Below are 15,862 nucleotides of genomic sequence, written 5' to 3' on the forward strand. Positions count from 1 at the left end.
TGCGACTGCACAGGCAGGGGGCAATACGGCGACACAAACACAACAGAAAACAGTGCGTGATTTTTGCAACAATACGTTTGGCACGACTTTGCGACAGCATGTTTATGACGATTTTTGTACCGGGTAAACAGTTTTGGCGAAAATAACCTGACTTATTTTACGTGTGGAAGCGCTTGGCAATCATTATGGCAAATCGTAGTCGATATTAAATTGGGATTTAACATACATAAGAATTAAACAAAAACGCATGTCAATATATAAGCAGTTGCTGCCAGGCAATATATCAACTTTATAAGGCTCTTCTGGCAATTTTTTATTTTGTCAAACGCATGTCAAGTTCGTTCCTATTCCTACATTGTTCTAATAACGCAAACAATACTTGCTTTCACAAAACACTAGTAAACGTTTTCAAACTAGTACACAAAACGTTATTGTGCTTAAACACGCTGCATTACAATCACAAACCATATATCAACCAAACTGTTGCAACATTGCTAGAACAACTACAGCGAATACTGTGTAATTACTATCTTGGTAACTTCACTAGGAAATTAGAAAATCTTTTCTACATCGGCTAACGCTACACTGCTACGACAAACGTATTTTTTCTGTAGTCCGTACTAAATATTTCCGCGACAGTTCCGTACAGGGTTGGCAGAACAACCGAAGCAAACACCACCGCACCGTAAGCATGAGCACAAGCACTTTGTGTTTATCTTGGTGCCCAACATGGCGCCCCTCGCGAGGCACCATTGCCTAGCGGAGATCGCAAATGAGAAAAACGGTTTTTGGCTCAAGGGAGAGCAGTGCGCTCCTCATAATAAAGAAACTAAAAGGAGAGTTAGTTGTAACAAGCGAGAGCTGCTAAAGCGTAACGTTTGTGATGTCAGGCAAAACATTCCTGCGCACCTTTTTCTCATCGTCCTATTCAGTTTGCTAGTTTCCCCGCGAAGAGCGCAATGGTTGCTTCTCTTGAGTACAACTTTCAAACATTTACTTGACTGAAGCTTTTTGACCGTCGCGAAGCACCTTGTTTATCGCTTGGTATCTCCATATTGCGCCTGGCGGTACAGGAGAGAGCAAAAAAGGCGGCCAAGCGTTAAGACTGGTCGCCGCGAGCTAAACTATCCGCCTTGATTTGAATGCATTGCCAGCCTGGAGGTATGTACGTTTTGTAACCACACTCAACTGTATGCAACTTTTTAGCTATCCACCCACGCTTGAAAACCACCTTGTTCAGTTGGACTTTATGTCGGTTTGAACTGCTGTGACGTGAGCCATTTTGAAATGAAACTGTTGTTAGTTCGTGACTTATCTTATCTTTAGGGCATCCTGTTATTTTCCGGTAGTTTAGTTAAGTATGTTTGTCTAGTTTTTTCCCTTTATTTTGACTGTTAATTGTTACACATGGATTATAACAACCTTTCAAGGACTGAATATGCCTATGAAACATATAATTTTGCTCAATTAAGATCTGTACCCATGTAGACCCGCCAATAGAATAAAATTAAACAGCAGTTTCCCGCCAATATCGGTTGTGCAAATACACCTCAAGACTACCTGTCAGGGCCGGTATTTGGCAATGACTTGGAGCAGGCCATCGGAAACAAATTGAAGTTAATTGCCGCGATAAATGAAATACATCCCCAATAGTTTGCGTGTTTCCCACCGAATCTGCAGACGCAAACGTCTGGATCAAAATGGGCCAAAAAATCAAATCAAAAATGCCATGTTCAATGTGATTTGTACATGATTTTGCTATGGTCTGTTATATACTCTATAACGTTGTATTTTGTACCACATGCTCATTACACACAATTTAAATTGCTCATGTCAGATAAATTGGCCGAACGATTAACCTTTGCGCTAATTGTGTTTGTGGCAAGATTGTATTACCACTTTTGTTCGCATTAACCACAGGGCTGTGAAATCGAGTTTCACGACATGCGAAATTGGACAAACAACAAACTGCCAACTGTAAGCCGAGACTTGCCTTTGTCAAGCAAACAACTGCTGCCAGTTTCGCCCTGTGGTGACTGTTATTATTCTTTGCTGACCCCTGGCGGATTCAAGCACAATTTGTTTTTTCCACTGTCTGTTACTTATAAAGATTGGATAACTTTTTTTTACAGTTGCAAACTTCAAATTTAAAATGTATATTTCAAATGTATTTCACCATACAATAATTTAAATCTTTACTTTTGTTTTATATTCAAGGACAAATTATTTTATAACAGTTCGATTTTACATTTATCTAGTATTGTTATTTTTCAGAAGGAAACTTATATTGTGACAAACAGCATTGATTTCTGATGGAATTTTTGATGTCCAGGTACCCAAATATATGTTGTTAAGAAAAGAAACCTACATTTTGATGTTTTGGGTACAACCACATTTTTGTAGTAAGACAACATGCTACAAGGTAAGCGTTTGAAATTTAAACTGCTTTAAAATGGCCGACTGGTTTTCGAGACTGCTTGGTGCTTGAATGATGGTTTTGACCTTTGAAAACCTGTTTTAGGTCTGTTTTACTCCTTTTGTATTTTCATTATGTAAAAATCTCGGTGTCATTAAAACGTATGTAGTACGGCCCTCAGTGCCCTATGGATAAATGTTTTAATTTTACAGCAACTTTTTTATGCATCATTTTTAAACATTTGTGCTTCAAGTAATTTATGCAGTTTGAAGGAACTAATCTTACTGTTGCGCATTTGTTGGGTGCAATAAGATAAAATTAACACCTAGATTAATGTTATTACACCTCACACAATCAGTTTTTTTAAGGTTTGGTTTGGGTGACCGCTAAGTAGTTTTAAGAGACCGCAAGTGTTTCATTTAAATACCAAAAACTGTAGTTGTAGTTGCAAGTCCAAATTTTGGGAAACCGCTGGAGAAATTTGGGGGACCGTTTCTGTCCCCCAAACACCTTAAAAAACACTGCACACAATGCATGTACAAAATTACTTTAACATGGAGTTTATCCACAAAGTGTCGCCATTTCGTGTTACATGAGGTTAAGTAAAACGCCTCGGGCTTTTAAACCTGTCAACTTCTTCTGACATATTCTGTTTCATCGATCAAACCGGTTGATGTAACTTCACGATAATTTAAATCGTCTTGGGCCCAAGAGCCTTCCGATGTTATATGCTTATCTCTCAAATAAATCTTTTCCGTATTTTTCTTCGCCGAAAATGAAATGCAATCTTGAGTTGGCATTTATTTTCCCACCGCGTTTATCAAATTATATGACACTGAAGAACTTCTATGCTTGTCATTTTTGAAAGTTGTGTACAATGATTTTCATACGTGTCGGCTTTTTTGCACAATATTCCAGTCATTAAATTTTTTGAACAGTTTTTGCGATTTTCATTTTAACTAATGCGAATAATTTCCATGCCTTTGTTGTTGCCTAAAATTTAATTACATGAAAAGAGGCTTATATCCAACATTTATTTATTTATTTTTGGCAAATGTACGAGGAATTTTACGTTCCAATTATTGCAACAGTTTAGTAACCCAAAATTATTTCGCCGAAAAACGTAAGATGCATGACAAATAGTTATTTGCTGTTACGTTTTTTCGAATTGTTTTTTAAAAGTCAAATGCATCACGTCAAACGCATACTATATTGATAAATCATCAACTACCTACACATATAAGGTTGCATATTATATTGTATAGAAAAACCACTGATACTGAATAACTGCTTTAGGCTGTGCACAGAGATCGTATAATGTCGAGAATTACGTCAAAATCCCATTCGGAGTGATATTACATGCGCTATAGGCGTTTTGCTTGTGCAACGGAATGTGGTGAAAAAAGGTGCGTCAAACTTGTGTTCGTGCAGCAAACTGACTCTTCTTGCATTTGTAAGGTTCTTGCCGTACGGTAGGCGCGTTTATTTGATTGTTGAGTTTGGCGTTTAACTTTGTGAAGATAACCACTACTTGTGCGATGGTTATTAGAAGATTTTTTTTAGTTTTTTTTTTTTGTAGGTGGATTTGTAATTGCATTTCTGTGTGCAGAGAATGCGAACAATTTTTTTTTCGGCCGAACCGTTTATTTAGCGTTTTTAAAATTATGCAAGATTATTTTTTTGTATTGAAAGCATTACTTTTATTAATTTTTGATTAGCCTACTTATACATCCTAAATCGTTTAAAAATGTTTGATTTTACCTTAAAGCACATTGGACCAATGTCTTTGTAGAAGTGGTTTGGTCTGTTTTGAAATAAACCAGTTAGATATTTTCGCAGCTAAATTGTAGGCCAAGACATTCAATATTAGGTGTACCACAGACGTCGATAATTAAGTGGTCTTTAGGCACCAAGAACAGTAATTGAAGTTCTAATTTATAATTAGGCGCCGCAAACGACGACCTCGTCTCATTACGTGATGTTATTGTGCGAACACAAAACATGTAAATTTTGCAAACAAAAAGCAGTTTTAATTGTATTGTTTTTTGAAGTAAAAATTAATGCTCACTTTCTAACTTTCCTACCAAAAAAATACTTAAACTAATCAGTAGAAAAAAAATAATGCCAAAAATTTTGAAGTATGTTTTGTTCAACTTTTTGCAACGCTTCGCAGGCGTTTAAAAAACATTCTGCCAAAAAACGAAATTAAAAGTTAGGGAGAAACGAAAACGGCTGAAAATTTAACCGTTAAGTAATCAGTTTCTTTACCTTTTACCAAATTTCGATAACTCCCAAATGACGTAGCAACTTTCCACGCCTTGATATAGTTTTATTACGTCACAACGCATCGTGTGACGTTTTTATAACCGACAAATAATGGGAACGCAGATTTCTATGGGGTTTACGATGTTCCGACGGCATTCAACGCAGTTTTCACGCTGCAATTAAACGACTCATCTTTAGGGAAAGATCACGTATAAACAGCACTACCGATATAATTGCAGTAAATGAAAGAGTGGCGCCGGTCGTTCAGGAATTCACCATACAAGGTGACATGGTCGCTGTACATGCGTCTTATAGGTTGAGTTTGTTGTGTAGAGTTTGTTTCGCTTGCTGTTTGAGATCTTTGGATAAAAATATTCGCAAAGCCAGTATAGGCAAGTACATTGCTATCAACTTGAGTTTAGTTGAGTTAATTTCGCTAGGTAATAGAAAACATAGCGACACAATTGCATTAAAACAATCAATTGATGTAAGCAGTCTTTAGTGGGGTAGTTTGGATTGGTTGCTGAGCGAAAGGGTTACTTAAATAGGTGCAAATAAACCTTATTTTGTATCTTTTATTACTAACAATGTATTGCTTTGAAAGTGTGTTTAAGATTATTTTGTTTTATTTTGACCGATGTTTCTCAACCTTGGTTTACGGATTGATATGATCCGTGAAAGGTTTTTGTGAGTCCGTGATTATCTCACGACATGTCAACATAAAACATCAAGACGTTTCACTATTTTATCTTTTCAATCTGTTTATTTTCGAGGAGAAAATCGTCTGAAACATAAAAAGCCAGAGAAACTATTTTTAAGAATTTCATACGACAAACAAAATAAAAAAAACATTAAAATATTTATTGATGTTTTTGCAGCACTTAACCACATACTTTTCCTCCGCTCCATAACGTAATAATAAAACCAACAATATGTCTGGAAAGCAGGGCAGATCAAGCTACAGAAACACTTTTGGCAACCAGACAGCTTATTCCACCGCTGGCTCCAAGCTTTTCGGCAAGTCCGGATTTGTCAATGAAGAGCCTATTACATCGAAACGTGTCTCCTACAGTTACTCCTCGTCTTCCTCCGGAGGAGCAGGAGTGGGAAGTGAGTGCTTTATCATCTTGAAGATGTTGATTTTATTTCTGAAAAATTCTTCCTCTTTATAAAAAAAAATCCGAAATTTGAAGATAAATTTATGAAAATATTTTTTTCGTTGTGGACGATTGTAAGCAGATTGGTATGGGAAAAAACAAACCATAATGCAATTGACTGTTTCTTAACGCTGTCCGCTAAGTTTGACCGGTTTAGAGTTTAGGGCGTAAGCCGTTTTGCTACTATACATGCAAAATGCAATGCAGAGTCTAATATTACTGCAAACAATAAAATACTTTATTAATCTAATATACTTATTTGCTACGATACAGTTCAGTGTTGTTTGATACTGACAAAAGATAACTTTCTCCTTAGCCTAAAAATACCTGTAATTATTGACCTTGGCAGAAATAAATCGTCTGATCCGTTATGATGATAGATAATTAATTTTGAAAACAGAAATTGTGGCGACATTAACTCGTCAATATCTGTGGCATGTAATTTGAAACAAAACTAATGTTGTCATTTGACTTAGTTTGTAGTAAAGAGCAAAATATTGTGTTTTGTTTCATTCCTAAAAAAAGACTTGTCCTATATACATGAAGATTGTGTACTATCCAATGGGCCAGTGGTTCCCAACCTTTTTCGACGAATTCTTTCCTTAACAATTTAAAACAATTTTATTCCTTCCTAATATCCTACAGAGTAGATGCTCAACCATACAAAAATTATTTAAACATGAGTATTTTATCAACTTCGCAAGCAATATTCTTAGATCTAATGTGTCTCTTTGCAAACCGAATGTACAAATTAAAATATATTCCTTTCTTCAAGTTTTAAAATTCCCCCCTCGGGAGGAATTTCTTCCCGGCTGGGAACCACTGCAATAAGCAATGCTCTCTATGTTACATTGCATTTTATTTTTTTCCATGTAACTAAGTTTAATTATTTCATGTATTTATTTTGCGTAGGTGGTATGGGAGGAGGCGCCGCTTCATTCGACAGCGATTTCTCCCGACTTAAACTGAACGAAAAGGAGGTTTTAAGTGGAATCAACAACCGTTTTGCAAACTATATCGAGAAAGGTAAGAATGTGGTAACAACACATTTATTGCAAAACCACTCGTTTATTACAGCAATAAGCTAAAAAAGCAACTTTCCAAATCAAAGGCTAAAACAAACTATAGTAAACCTCGGTTAATCCGGACCCGTTTGGACCAAAAAATGGTCCGGATTAGGCCAAGATCCGGATTAACCGATGTCGATTAGTTCAAGTTTTAACACCTTGCAAATCATTTGTACCTCGAGGTTTGTTCGAATTAGGAAACAATTTTTTTTTGGTCAGTTCGGTATCTTGAAGAACAAAACCAGATTTTGGAGGAAAAGATTCGACAAGCTGGAGCGAAAAAGCAAGTAGAACTCGGACCAGACAAGCTTGAGAAATTGCGACGACTCCGTGCCCAGGTTGACGAGGCGACCCTCGCTAAAGTGAGATCAGAAATTATGCGCGATAACCTGAGAGGTGAAGCATCGGAGCTTAAATGGAAGTAAGTATTTTATAGGTCAAAAACACGCTTTTTGTAATACAATAGGTCAAGGTCATATCTTTGGCAAGGTCATGAATTTTATAACTACGCCAAATAGCTAGAACATTGGTTTTTAAACTTTAAACTTTTACTCCTGAAAACAACTAGATGAATTTCATTTACCCCTTGCAACTGTGCGATTACCCCTTCGGGGGTTATTATTCATGGGTTAAGAACCTCTGGCCTAGAATGTAAGTTTTAATTTACACCCTTTTAATACATCTCCTTTATTGGAGATATGTGCCCTATTAAAAGCTCTGTGATAAAAAAAAATTCAATGCATGTAATAGTTGTTTGTTGCATTAAAAATTTGTACAAATAAGGCAAATGACCATGCTATTTTTTAATGCAACCCACTGTTATACTAAAGTTAGGAGATAAAAGAAGATAAAATGAAAGCAGGCAACAACTTTACCTTAGATTTGCCAGATTTATTCATCAATAAAATTGCACAAAATTGGAAACATTACAAAAGATACAAAATTAGCATTTTGTTAAACGTGACTTTAAGAATCTCATACTACGACATTTCGGCTGAGGAATTACGTTACTAGCAATGACTTGTGGTTTCTCATGCGTCAGTGTATTACGCCTAGGGCTAATGCTGCCACATGCAAAGCCTCTGTGGGTACGGATTGACGAAACTCTCGCCGTGGAGTTTGTTTATTCAACTGCTGAGCCTCTGCATAGAAAAAATGGCAAACGTAATAGGTTTGCTATTTGCGTGGGTAAAATATGTGAAACAATGTAGGAATGAAATAAATGGATTGTTCGATAGTTACATTTAAGTGTAAATCGGATTTTAGTTCAATATTATTTGACATAAAATCGGCAGAAAGCGATTTTATAGAAAATAAGAAAGTTTTTATATTTGAGTGATGATTCGTAACAGGTCCAAAAGATCTTTTGAACTGGCACTATAAAATACAGATTTGTTCTTAATAAGCCATGTTTTAATTTTCCTATTGGACCAAAAACCTAACTGGGAAAAAAAAACATGCGACGAAGAATGATCTCACAAACAAACTATCAACTAATATTTGGCAAAAAAAAATCTAAATTTTAACCACGTGGTATAAAAATGAACCTATAAATTGTGTTGCACCAAATCCAACAATTTAAACTCTCAGGTTCAAAGTGGGTACATCGTGTTCCGTTACGTTGCATGAAAATGTCAACCAGTGTAAATCGAGATTTATGGTGTCCCCCGGGGGCTGTTTATAGGCTCATTTGTCACCATTTGTTTGAAAGTTGCCGCTATTGAACTGCACAATTTATGGGTCCACGTCTAGCTCTAAAATTGACAGAAAGTTGACCTGTCCTCCGCCGTACTTGCCGTCCTGTAGTGCCTTTTTAAGCTTGTAACTGATGCATTTCGGTAAATAGTTTTATGAAGCCTTTTTAGCCTAGGTTTTTCAAACGAGATTGGATGTTTTAAAATGTTTTAAAGGAGTGCGTGAAAAATGGTTGTGTTTTAATATAACTTAAATTATAAAATAGGGAATTACATATTACTTTTGAATTGAAAATCATAACTAACGGCTAAATAGTGGTGGGGAAAGTTACCTTTAGTCTTAAAGATATACAATTTCGCTTTACAAAGTCAATGATATGTTTAAATTTCAACATTTTGTTGCTTACTTTTATTCAATCAACTCCCGTGCATTCCTCAAGAACTAAAGTATGTTTATCAGTAATTCAGTTTTCCTGATATGGTAAATCTTGATAGATCCGGATTCGATTAGACCAAAATATTCATCCGTATTAGGCGAAGATCCGGTTTATCCAATGTTTAATGCATGACCAAAACTTAAATTTTATTTTGATTTTGTCACCAAAATATTTTATTTGTTGTATTTGTGACGTCATTTATTTATCGTATGGGTGACGTCATTTATTTAATCGTATTTGTGACGTCACAATAGACTCGATCACGAGGGCAGACTTCGCGTCGAACTCGACGACGAGTTGGGAAGACTGAGGAAGGACGTTGATGACGCAACAATGGTGCGCGTGGATCTGGAACGAAAGATCGAAACTTTGAGAGAGGAACTCGAATATGGAAAGAAACTGCACGAAGAGGTAAAATTTTGATCATTTTTTTCTGATTTGGGAAATAATAATAAGCAGACTTAAAGATCGCTGGCAATTAGTATTTTGTGTGTTTTTTACATTGTTTATTTACGTTGTATGATAATTTTGGTATTTTTTGGCACTTCAACACATGTTTATAAAATGCAAATATCTCATTAGTTTCGTCGTTTAATCAAATATTTTTAGTCAATGTATGTTAATCATTGAGTTTAATAAAAAAAGAAACATTTACATTAAAAAAAAAAACACATTTTGTCTGCAATTTCCAAGAAATCGAAAAAAATAACATAATCAGTCAATGAGTTTACATATTTATATAAATTTCGCCTGAATGGCATCATCTTTACTTCGTTACTCAAATCGAATCTGTCTACAAAATATTTAATTGCATCTGATATATTGTTCTTTGTAGGAAATCGAGGACTTGAAGGAACAGATCAAGAACCAGGGAACCAGTGTAGAAGTAGACGGTATCGCTCCAGATGTTGCCGAACTTCTTAGACAAATCCGTGCACAATATGAACAGATGGTGCTTAAGAACAGGGACGAAGCTGAACAGTGGTACAAGAATAAGGTGGGAAAATTATCAGAAAATTTTATCATTGTTTTCTTATAGGGTCAGAGAGTCTATTAAGGGGAAATTCAAGAGTCGTGAATGTGAATTTTATGACACACCAAATGAATCTGACGTTTGTATTTATACTAAATGCGGAAACACGTTTCCAAGAAAAAATATGTAAAAGCTGAAAAAATATATTTATTTCGCCTTAAATTATAGCGTCGTCAGTTCAGAGGGTCATATACTGCTCAATGCATTGTTAATTTAGATTATTACAATGCTTGGTTTGTATTTGTTCTAATGTAATGGTCCTATAAACCGTAAGAAAGTCATCAGAAAATTGAGAATTAAACACAACTGTAAAAAAACCACTGATTAAGACATACTTGCAAATTTTCTAAATCTACAAAGCATTGGTCACCAATCGCGAGTCAACCCGTTGTCGAGAATGTGTCCAATACCTGTAGAAATGGAGTTGCGTTAGGCATACAGATTATGTAATTATATTTTCAAAAAGCACAATTTCGTTTTTGAAAATATTGGAATAGTTTAATCCTATCTACAAATGCTTAAGAATTGGATATTTGCAAAAAGCGTATCCCCAAATTAACACCACTGACAACATACCAAGTATTCCAATTGTTATTTTGCCCTTTTACTTGGATTAGTATCGCATAGTTTTAACTGTAAATGTCAGGGCATAATCACGTGACCGGCTGACGTCACTGTTAGGAATGCAAGCGTTGTTTTTGCCTGTTATACTGTGTATTCTCATACAGACAGGCGAAAACCAAAATTCGATTTATTATTGCCCTCGGCTATTACAAGCCATGTAGTCGGCTTCGCATATGACGATAAGCTTAAACTGCAAAAAAGCCTTTTTGTATGTTATTTGGAAAAGTAAAGCTTTTTGTACATATGCTATGTCGCTAAAAGTTATGGGAAACACTGCTTTGAGCTTTGATTTTTTAAAGCGTTCGTTATACCAATTTATATGTTACATAGCATTTATAAACGCTAGCATTATTTTGGCTGGGTACTTTCATATATTCACGTATTTTAACATCAAATAGAATTTTTACTCACATAAGTTAGATTCTTTTGCGATTGCAAACTGTGCATACATTTTTCTCACCAAAGAATTAATTCGTTATATTCCTGAAATCTTAACAAATTTGGCACCTCAATATATATGTAGTTGCATTGACATTATATGAGCAAATTTATTTTAGTTTTCTTCAACGATCTGCTTCCGTAAAAATCTTTGCAAAAATATTACAATTTTAAGTTACTTTTTTGGACTTTCGTGACTGAAACATATTTTCTGCAGTTCGAAGACTTGGAAGACAAGGCCAAGTTGAATTTGGGTGAACTTGAAAAGGTTCAAGGTGACATCAACGACTACAGAAAGCAAGTAACACAACTTGAAATGGAACTGGAATCTCTTAGAGGAAGCGTAAGTTAATAAAATAAATAATATGTAACATTTTTGTTCAATTTTACACCCAACGTATTAGTTTCAAATAACTTACAAATTAATGATTTTTAAAATGTCATTTTTTTTTCGGTTTTTGACACATTTTCCCTTTTTTGCAAAACTTTTTTTCTTGAAATCCATTTGACAAAGCCATTTACCCTGATAATGGCGACCTGTACAGGACGTCGAAACGTTGGTTAAAAAAGACATTGCCAGAAGAGCCCTTTATTAAGTTAAAGCGTTTAATTGTCACTTACCAAAGTTGCAAGGGCGGTCACCCACCAAATATTATATCCCACATAAAGCGCGAAAAATGTTTTTTGACATTTTATTAAGCGTCATTTTATTGATATATTTCCTTATTACGTCATAACACTTCATAACATGCGAAGTATTACGTCACGTTTGTACGAATCCTACGCAATAAGTGTCATTCAAAACTTCGCAAACGTAACACAAAAAATGTCTCAGTATTACCGTGTACAGAGAAACTTGCCTACGCACGTACCAAGTTTAAACGAGTCCAACTTCGTCTGCAAAACATGTCTGGAAGCTTTTTTGTCATAGCAAGACAAAATCGCTGTCAGCTTATGGTTGCTAGAAGGCCAGCGGCGTAAAAGGCCAAAGCATGTAGAAATTGCACAGGCTGTGTTTGGATATTTCATAATCGGCTATAATAACTTTTAAATCTTCTATCTTGAATTGGCTGAAATAATGAGTAATTGTTAAGGTGTTTTTACATTATTACTCCATACAGTCCACCACTTTTTATCAATTTAAAACGCCATAATATTTTACCAAAACTTACATTAATTACACATAAAAATTGGTCCAATTTCAAAATGTCATGAGCACATTGATCATTGAGTTTTTTTTCAGACGAATTGTTGATTTGTTTTTTCAACTTAATTTTCAAACAAAACCTCAAAAAAATAATCTGTTGTGACAGTTTTATTTTAAATATAACCTTTTGTGCAATGTTCCCATAACCTTTAAACTGTGGGTAATTTTAAAGATTTAATCTAAGCTATAAATATCAATTCTGTCATTTCTGCATCAGTACTACTACAAAACATGTTCTTATTTGCCGTTTTAGTTTCAATTCAAGGTTCTAATGCGTTTACTTGCGTCAAATAACGATTAAAACGCACACTATTGAAACAACACATAATTCGACCTTTATAGCTTATAGGATTTCGGTTAAATTGAATCAACATATCTAATAATGTATAACACCCAATGCCGTCAGCAGCCAACGAAAAACGCGCGAAAGCCGGTATAAGACCATATAAGGGCACGGCAATGGGCTGCTGTGTTTAGCCACGTCTTGTGCAATCATGTTGGCCTGAGGGGTTGAAAATAGCTAAGAGTCTCGCCTTGGCTTCGGCTACGGCGATCTTTTGTAGATTATCGTTCGGCTTCAAGCAATGAAATCGTTTGTTTTGGATACAAACTCATTTTTTTTCAATGTCTGATCAAATTGAGTTACTTGTTATCAAGCTTCTGCGAAATTGTACGGTTGTATTATCTCACGAATTTTAATCTTGACTTTTGTGGTTGGACCAGTTTCTTTTGAATTGTTTAGATTAATACTTATTTGCGCGCTATACGTTGGTTGCTGAATATCAAGCTAAAATGCTATCTGCGTTTACCAATAGCACAAAAATGAATGAAATTAAAAATGCTGAACAAAGAAACGCATTTTTTCTATAGCTACAAAACATTTTTATTTATCATTATTATTACATTATTGCAAAACAAACCTGGAATGCGTGTTTAAATACACCAAATGAAATGCAATGTACATATTACATTTAAATACAGTTAAAAAAGATATGCAAATTTAAAATAAATAAATACAAACAATGACCCACACTGCCAAGGCAATTACATTTCCAGCACATTTTTCCATTTTCTGGTTGACCAAAATCTTAACCGTTTACTTAACACCATTTTGACAGAATGAGTACCTCGAGCGCAACCTAGCGGACGTCGAGAAGCGCTACGAACACGAAGTAGCGAGGTACCAAGCACGTGCTGGATCTCTTACCATGGAACTTGACCACGCTTCATCGGAGATGAAACGCCACCTAGCGGAATACAAGCGCTTGATGAGTGTAAAGCTTTCTCTCGAAAAAGAAATTATGACGTACAGAAGATTGCTCGAGGGCGAAGAAAAGAAGTAAGGCGCTAACATATCTATTTTTTAATGCACAGAACATTTACATGATTAGGCACCAAGAAATGCTCGGGGTATTATACGGTCGCACTATGTGTCAAAATTATTCTATGCCAGGCCCATTGAAGGCGTTATACCGAATCAGCCGGTCATCAAGCATTCTTTTATGGCAAGGCATAAACTAGAAAAATCTAGGTGGTCGCTAGTCTGCAGGAACGCTTAGGACTGATCCCAGTTATGAATTTATATGCATCTTATATGTGTCATAATATACACCAAACCCCTTTAGTTGTTAATACTCAACTAACTCTTGGTGTTAACGTACTATTGTTTATGAAGAAATGCCGAAATCGAAACTCTGTGGAAAAGTCTAAAACTTAGACTCTGATGGTTATCTTTTCTTTGGTTTCCCTTTTTGACCAAACCACGGTGCAATTCCTTTCAAATTGTACAGCAAAAATAACAATTTTAAAGGCCGTTTGTGAGGTTCAGTTGATTAGAAATATGTGGTTCTCCGAAAAAAGTTGAATTGACTGTATTTGTAACTTTCAGGCTTTCAAGCAGTGAAAGTGAAAGCGATTCTGATGATGAAAGAGTAAGAACTAAAACAACCAAGAAAGTTATTGTGAAGACAATTGAAACAAAGTAAGTCAATTTAGATCTAGGGAACTTGTTGTTTTTAGTGAAAGTTTTGCTTTGTCTAATACTGCAAAGTAAAATTATAAAATCCTTAGGGCACAACTTGATCTAATGTTTTCATGTGTACCGGTTACACAGAAAACTTACTTTATAACTATTGGCCAGTGTTGAAATTAAGCAGAATAAATAAAGTTTCAACTAAAAATTTCCGGATTATCATTTTTGACTAATATTCTATTTGATGATACGTAAACCACTTCGTGAAATATATATTCTGTAAAACAATGTGTGCACAGTGGGTTATCATATAAATATACACTGTTCTGTATGGCTTTGTTAAAAATATGGGCTTGCTTGATGAGCTGAATCCAAAATCGTCATAAAAATGCTTTCTATTCGCAGAGACGGCAAAATAGTTTCATCATCAGTGTCTGAAAAGCAATTCGTTGAGGGAGGTTCCGATTCCGGTTCCTCGTCATCCTCGTCATCATCTTCTGACGAAGAGTAGTATGACGTCACTATCTCCCTGCACACGTCACTGGCGGACGCTGCCCTATTCCTTATTCCTTAGTCCACGCTTACGCTAAATCATGTATCGTATAGCTCAAGCGGCCTTGTAAATTTTTTCTTGTTACGTTTTAATGGAGCGACAGCGGTTTAAATGCACTTGGCAAAAAACGACTTGCTTTAACTGCCCTTAAAAAGTTTGCTTTCGTTAAAAAGGCATGCCGCTGTGGTCTGTATATCTTGGGATTTTTCCTAAACCGCCACACAAAAACTTTGTGCTGTCAGCTACGCCGAAACGCTTACCATGTAGTTCATATGTGTAAATAAATATTGGCATTTGGCTGGTTTTTTACACTTACTTTTTACAAAAATTTGTTGAGGCCCCCCAAAATGTCTCAACATTACTGTAAAAACGCAATTTTAACACCTTGTGTACAATACACATGGAATTTAATATGTACATAAGAACCCTAAATTTTGCCTTGAAACTGTTTCCCAGTGCCTGTGTGTACATTTTGATTTTGAAATTAGCATTCTCCGTTACTAAGTGCCTTCTTAAAAATAGAACAAAATTACCAAATGTTTTAGCCAATTTCGTGTGTACAGAATTAAAACACTGTTGTGCGACAAATCTAAGCAAACTGAAGCATGGTTTTGTAAGCACCAACGTTTTTCGCTTTACGCCGCATGATTTAAAAACTGTATATCACAAAACAAACTTTAGACAAGCCTTTGTTGCATATCTGCTATATTGCATGTGTATCATTTGTATCAAATTGCCTTTGACAGAACAACCGTGCCAATACTATAATGTCCTTTATATTAGCACTGCTATTGCGAGGGTGAATTGCTTGCGTCGAAGTAAAGAACATTGTACCCGTATTGGACTTTTCTGCATATACTTTTTCACGTAACAGGCCTAAAAGGTTAGAGATTCATAGGTCAGGTAATTCTGAACACGTTAGTGCCTTTCGTCAAAAGGCAAGCAAATTGATAACATAGATTTGAGCGACTAAAACTTCAGCGCCGAAAAAACATGCTG

The 15,862-nt window shown here is 35.5% G+C and overlaps 1 protein-coding gene across 3 annotated transcripts; it reads left to right on the forward strand.

The window, feature by feature from the left end:
- Positions 1-962: 962 nt before the first annotated feature.
- LOC145205410 (glial fibrillary acidic protein-like) lies at positions 963-15,702 on the forward strand. Of its 3 annotated transcripts, XM_080078131.1 has the most exons (12): positions 963-1,161; positions 1,921-2,032; positions 2,275-2,422; positions 5,629-5,791; positions 6,751-6,864; positions 7,125-7,326; positions 9,291-9,447; positions 9,872-10,033; positions 11,349-11,474; positions 13,457-13,677; positions 14,227-14,319; positions 14,716-15,702. In XM_080078131.1, the coding sequence occupies exons 3-12, from the start codon at positions 2,345-2,347 to the stop codon at positions 14,819-14,821; spliced, it is 1,422 nt and encodes a 473-aa protein (XP_079934257.1). In that variant the 5' UTR covers positions 963-1,161; positions 1,921-2,032; positions 2,275-2,344; the 3' UTR covers positions 14,822-15,702. The 3 variants fall into 3 exon arrangements, with proteins under 3 accessions (XP_079934257.1, XP_079934258.1, XP_079934259.1); XM_080078132.1 differs by lacking the exon at positions 1,921-2,032; XM_080078133.1 differs by lacking the exons at positions 963-1,161; positions 1,921-2,032; positions 2,275-2,422 and having other exon boundaries at positions 5,536-5,791.
- The last annotated feature ends 160 nt before the right edge of the window (positions 15,703-15,862 follow it).

The sequence above is a fragment of the Phallusia mammillata genome, chromosome 8 (genome assembly GCF_965637545.1).
Source record: "Phallusia mammillata chromosome 8, kaPhaMamm4.hap1.1, whole genome shotgun sequence".
Taxonomy (NCBI): domain Eukaryota; kingdom Metazoa; phylum Chordata; class Ascidiacea; order Phlebobranchia; family Ascidiidae; genus Phallusia; species Phallusia mammillata.

Excerpts from the sequence above, each read along its gene's own strand:
- LOC145205410 (XM_080078131.1), top strand. The coding sequence starts at position 2,345 with ATGTTGTTAAGAAAAGAAACCTACATTTTGATGTTTTGGGTACAACCA. Across the intron at positions 9,448-9,871 it reads GAAAGAAACTGCACGAAGAG|GAAATCGAGGACTTGAAGGA; the intron begins GTAAAATTTTGA and ends TGTTCTTTGTAG. Across the intron at positions 13,678-14,226 it reads CTCGAGGGCGAAGAAAAGAA|GCTTTCAAGCAGTGAAAGTG; the intron begins GTAAGGCGCTAA and ends TGTAACTTTCAG.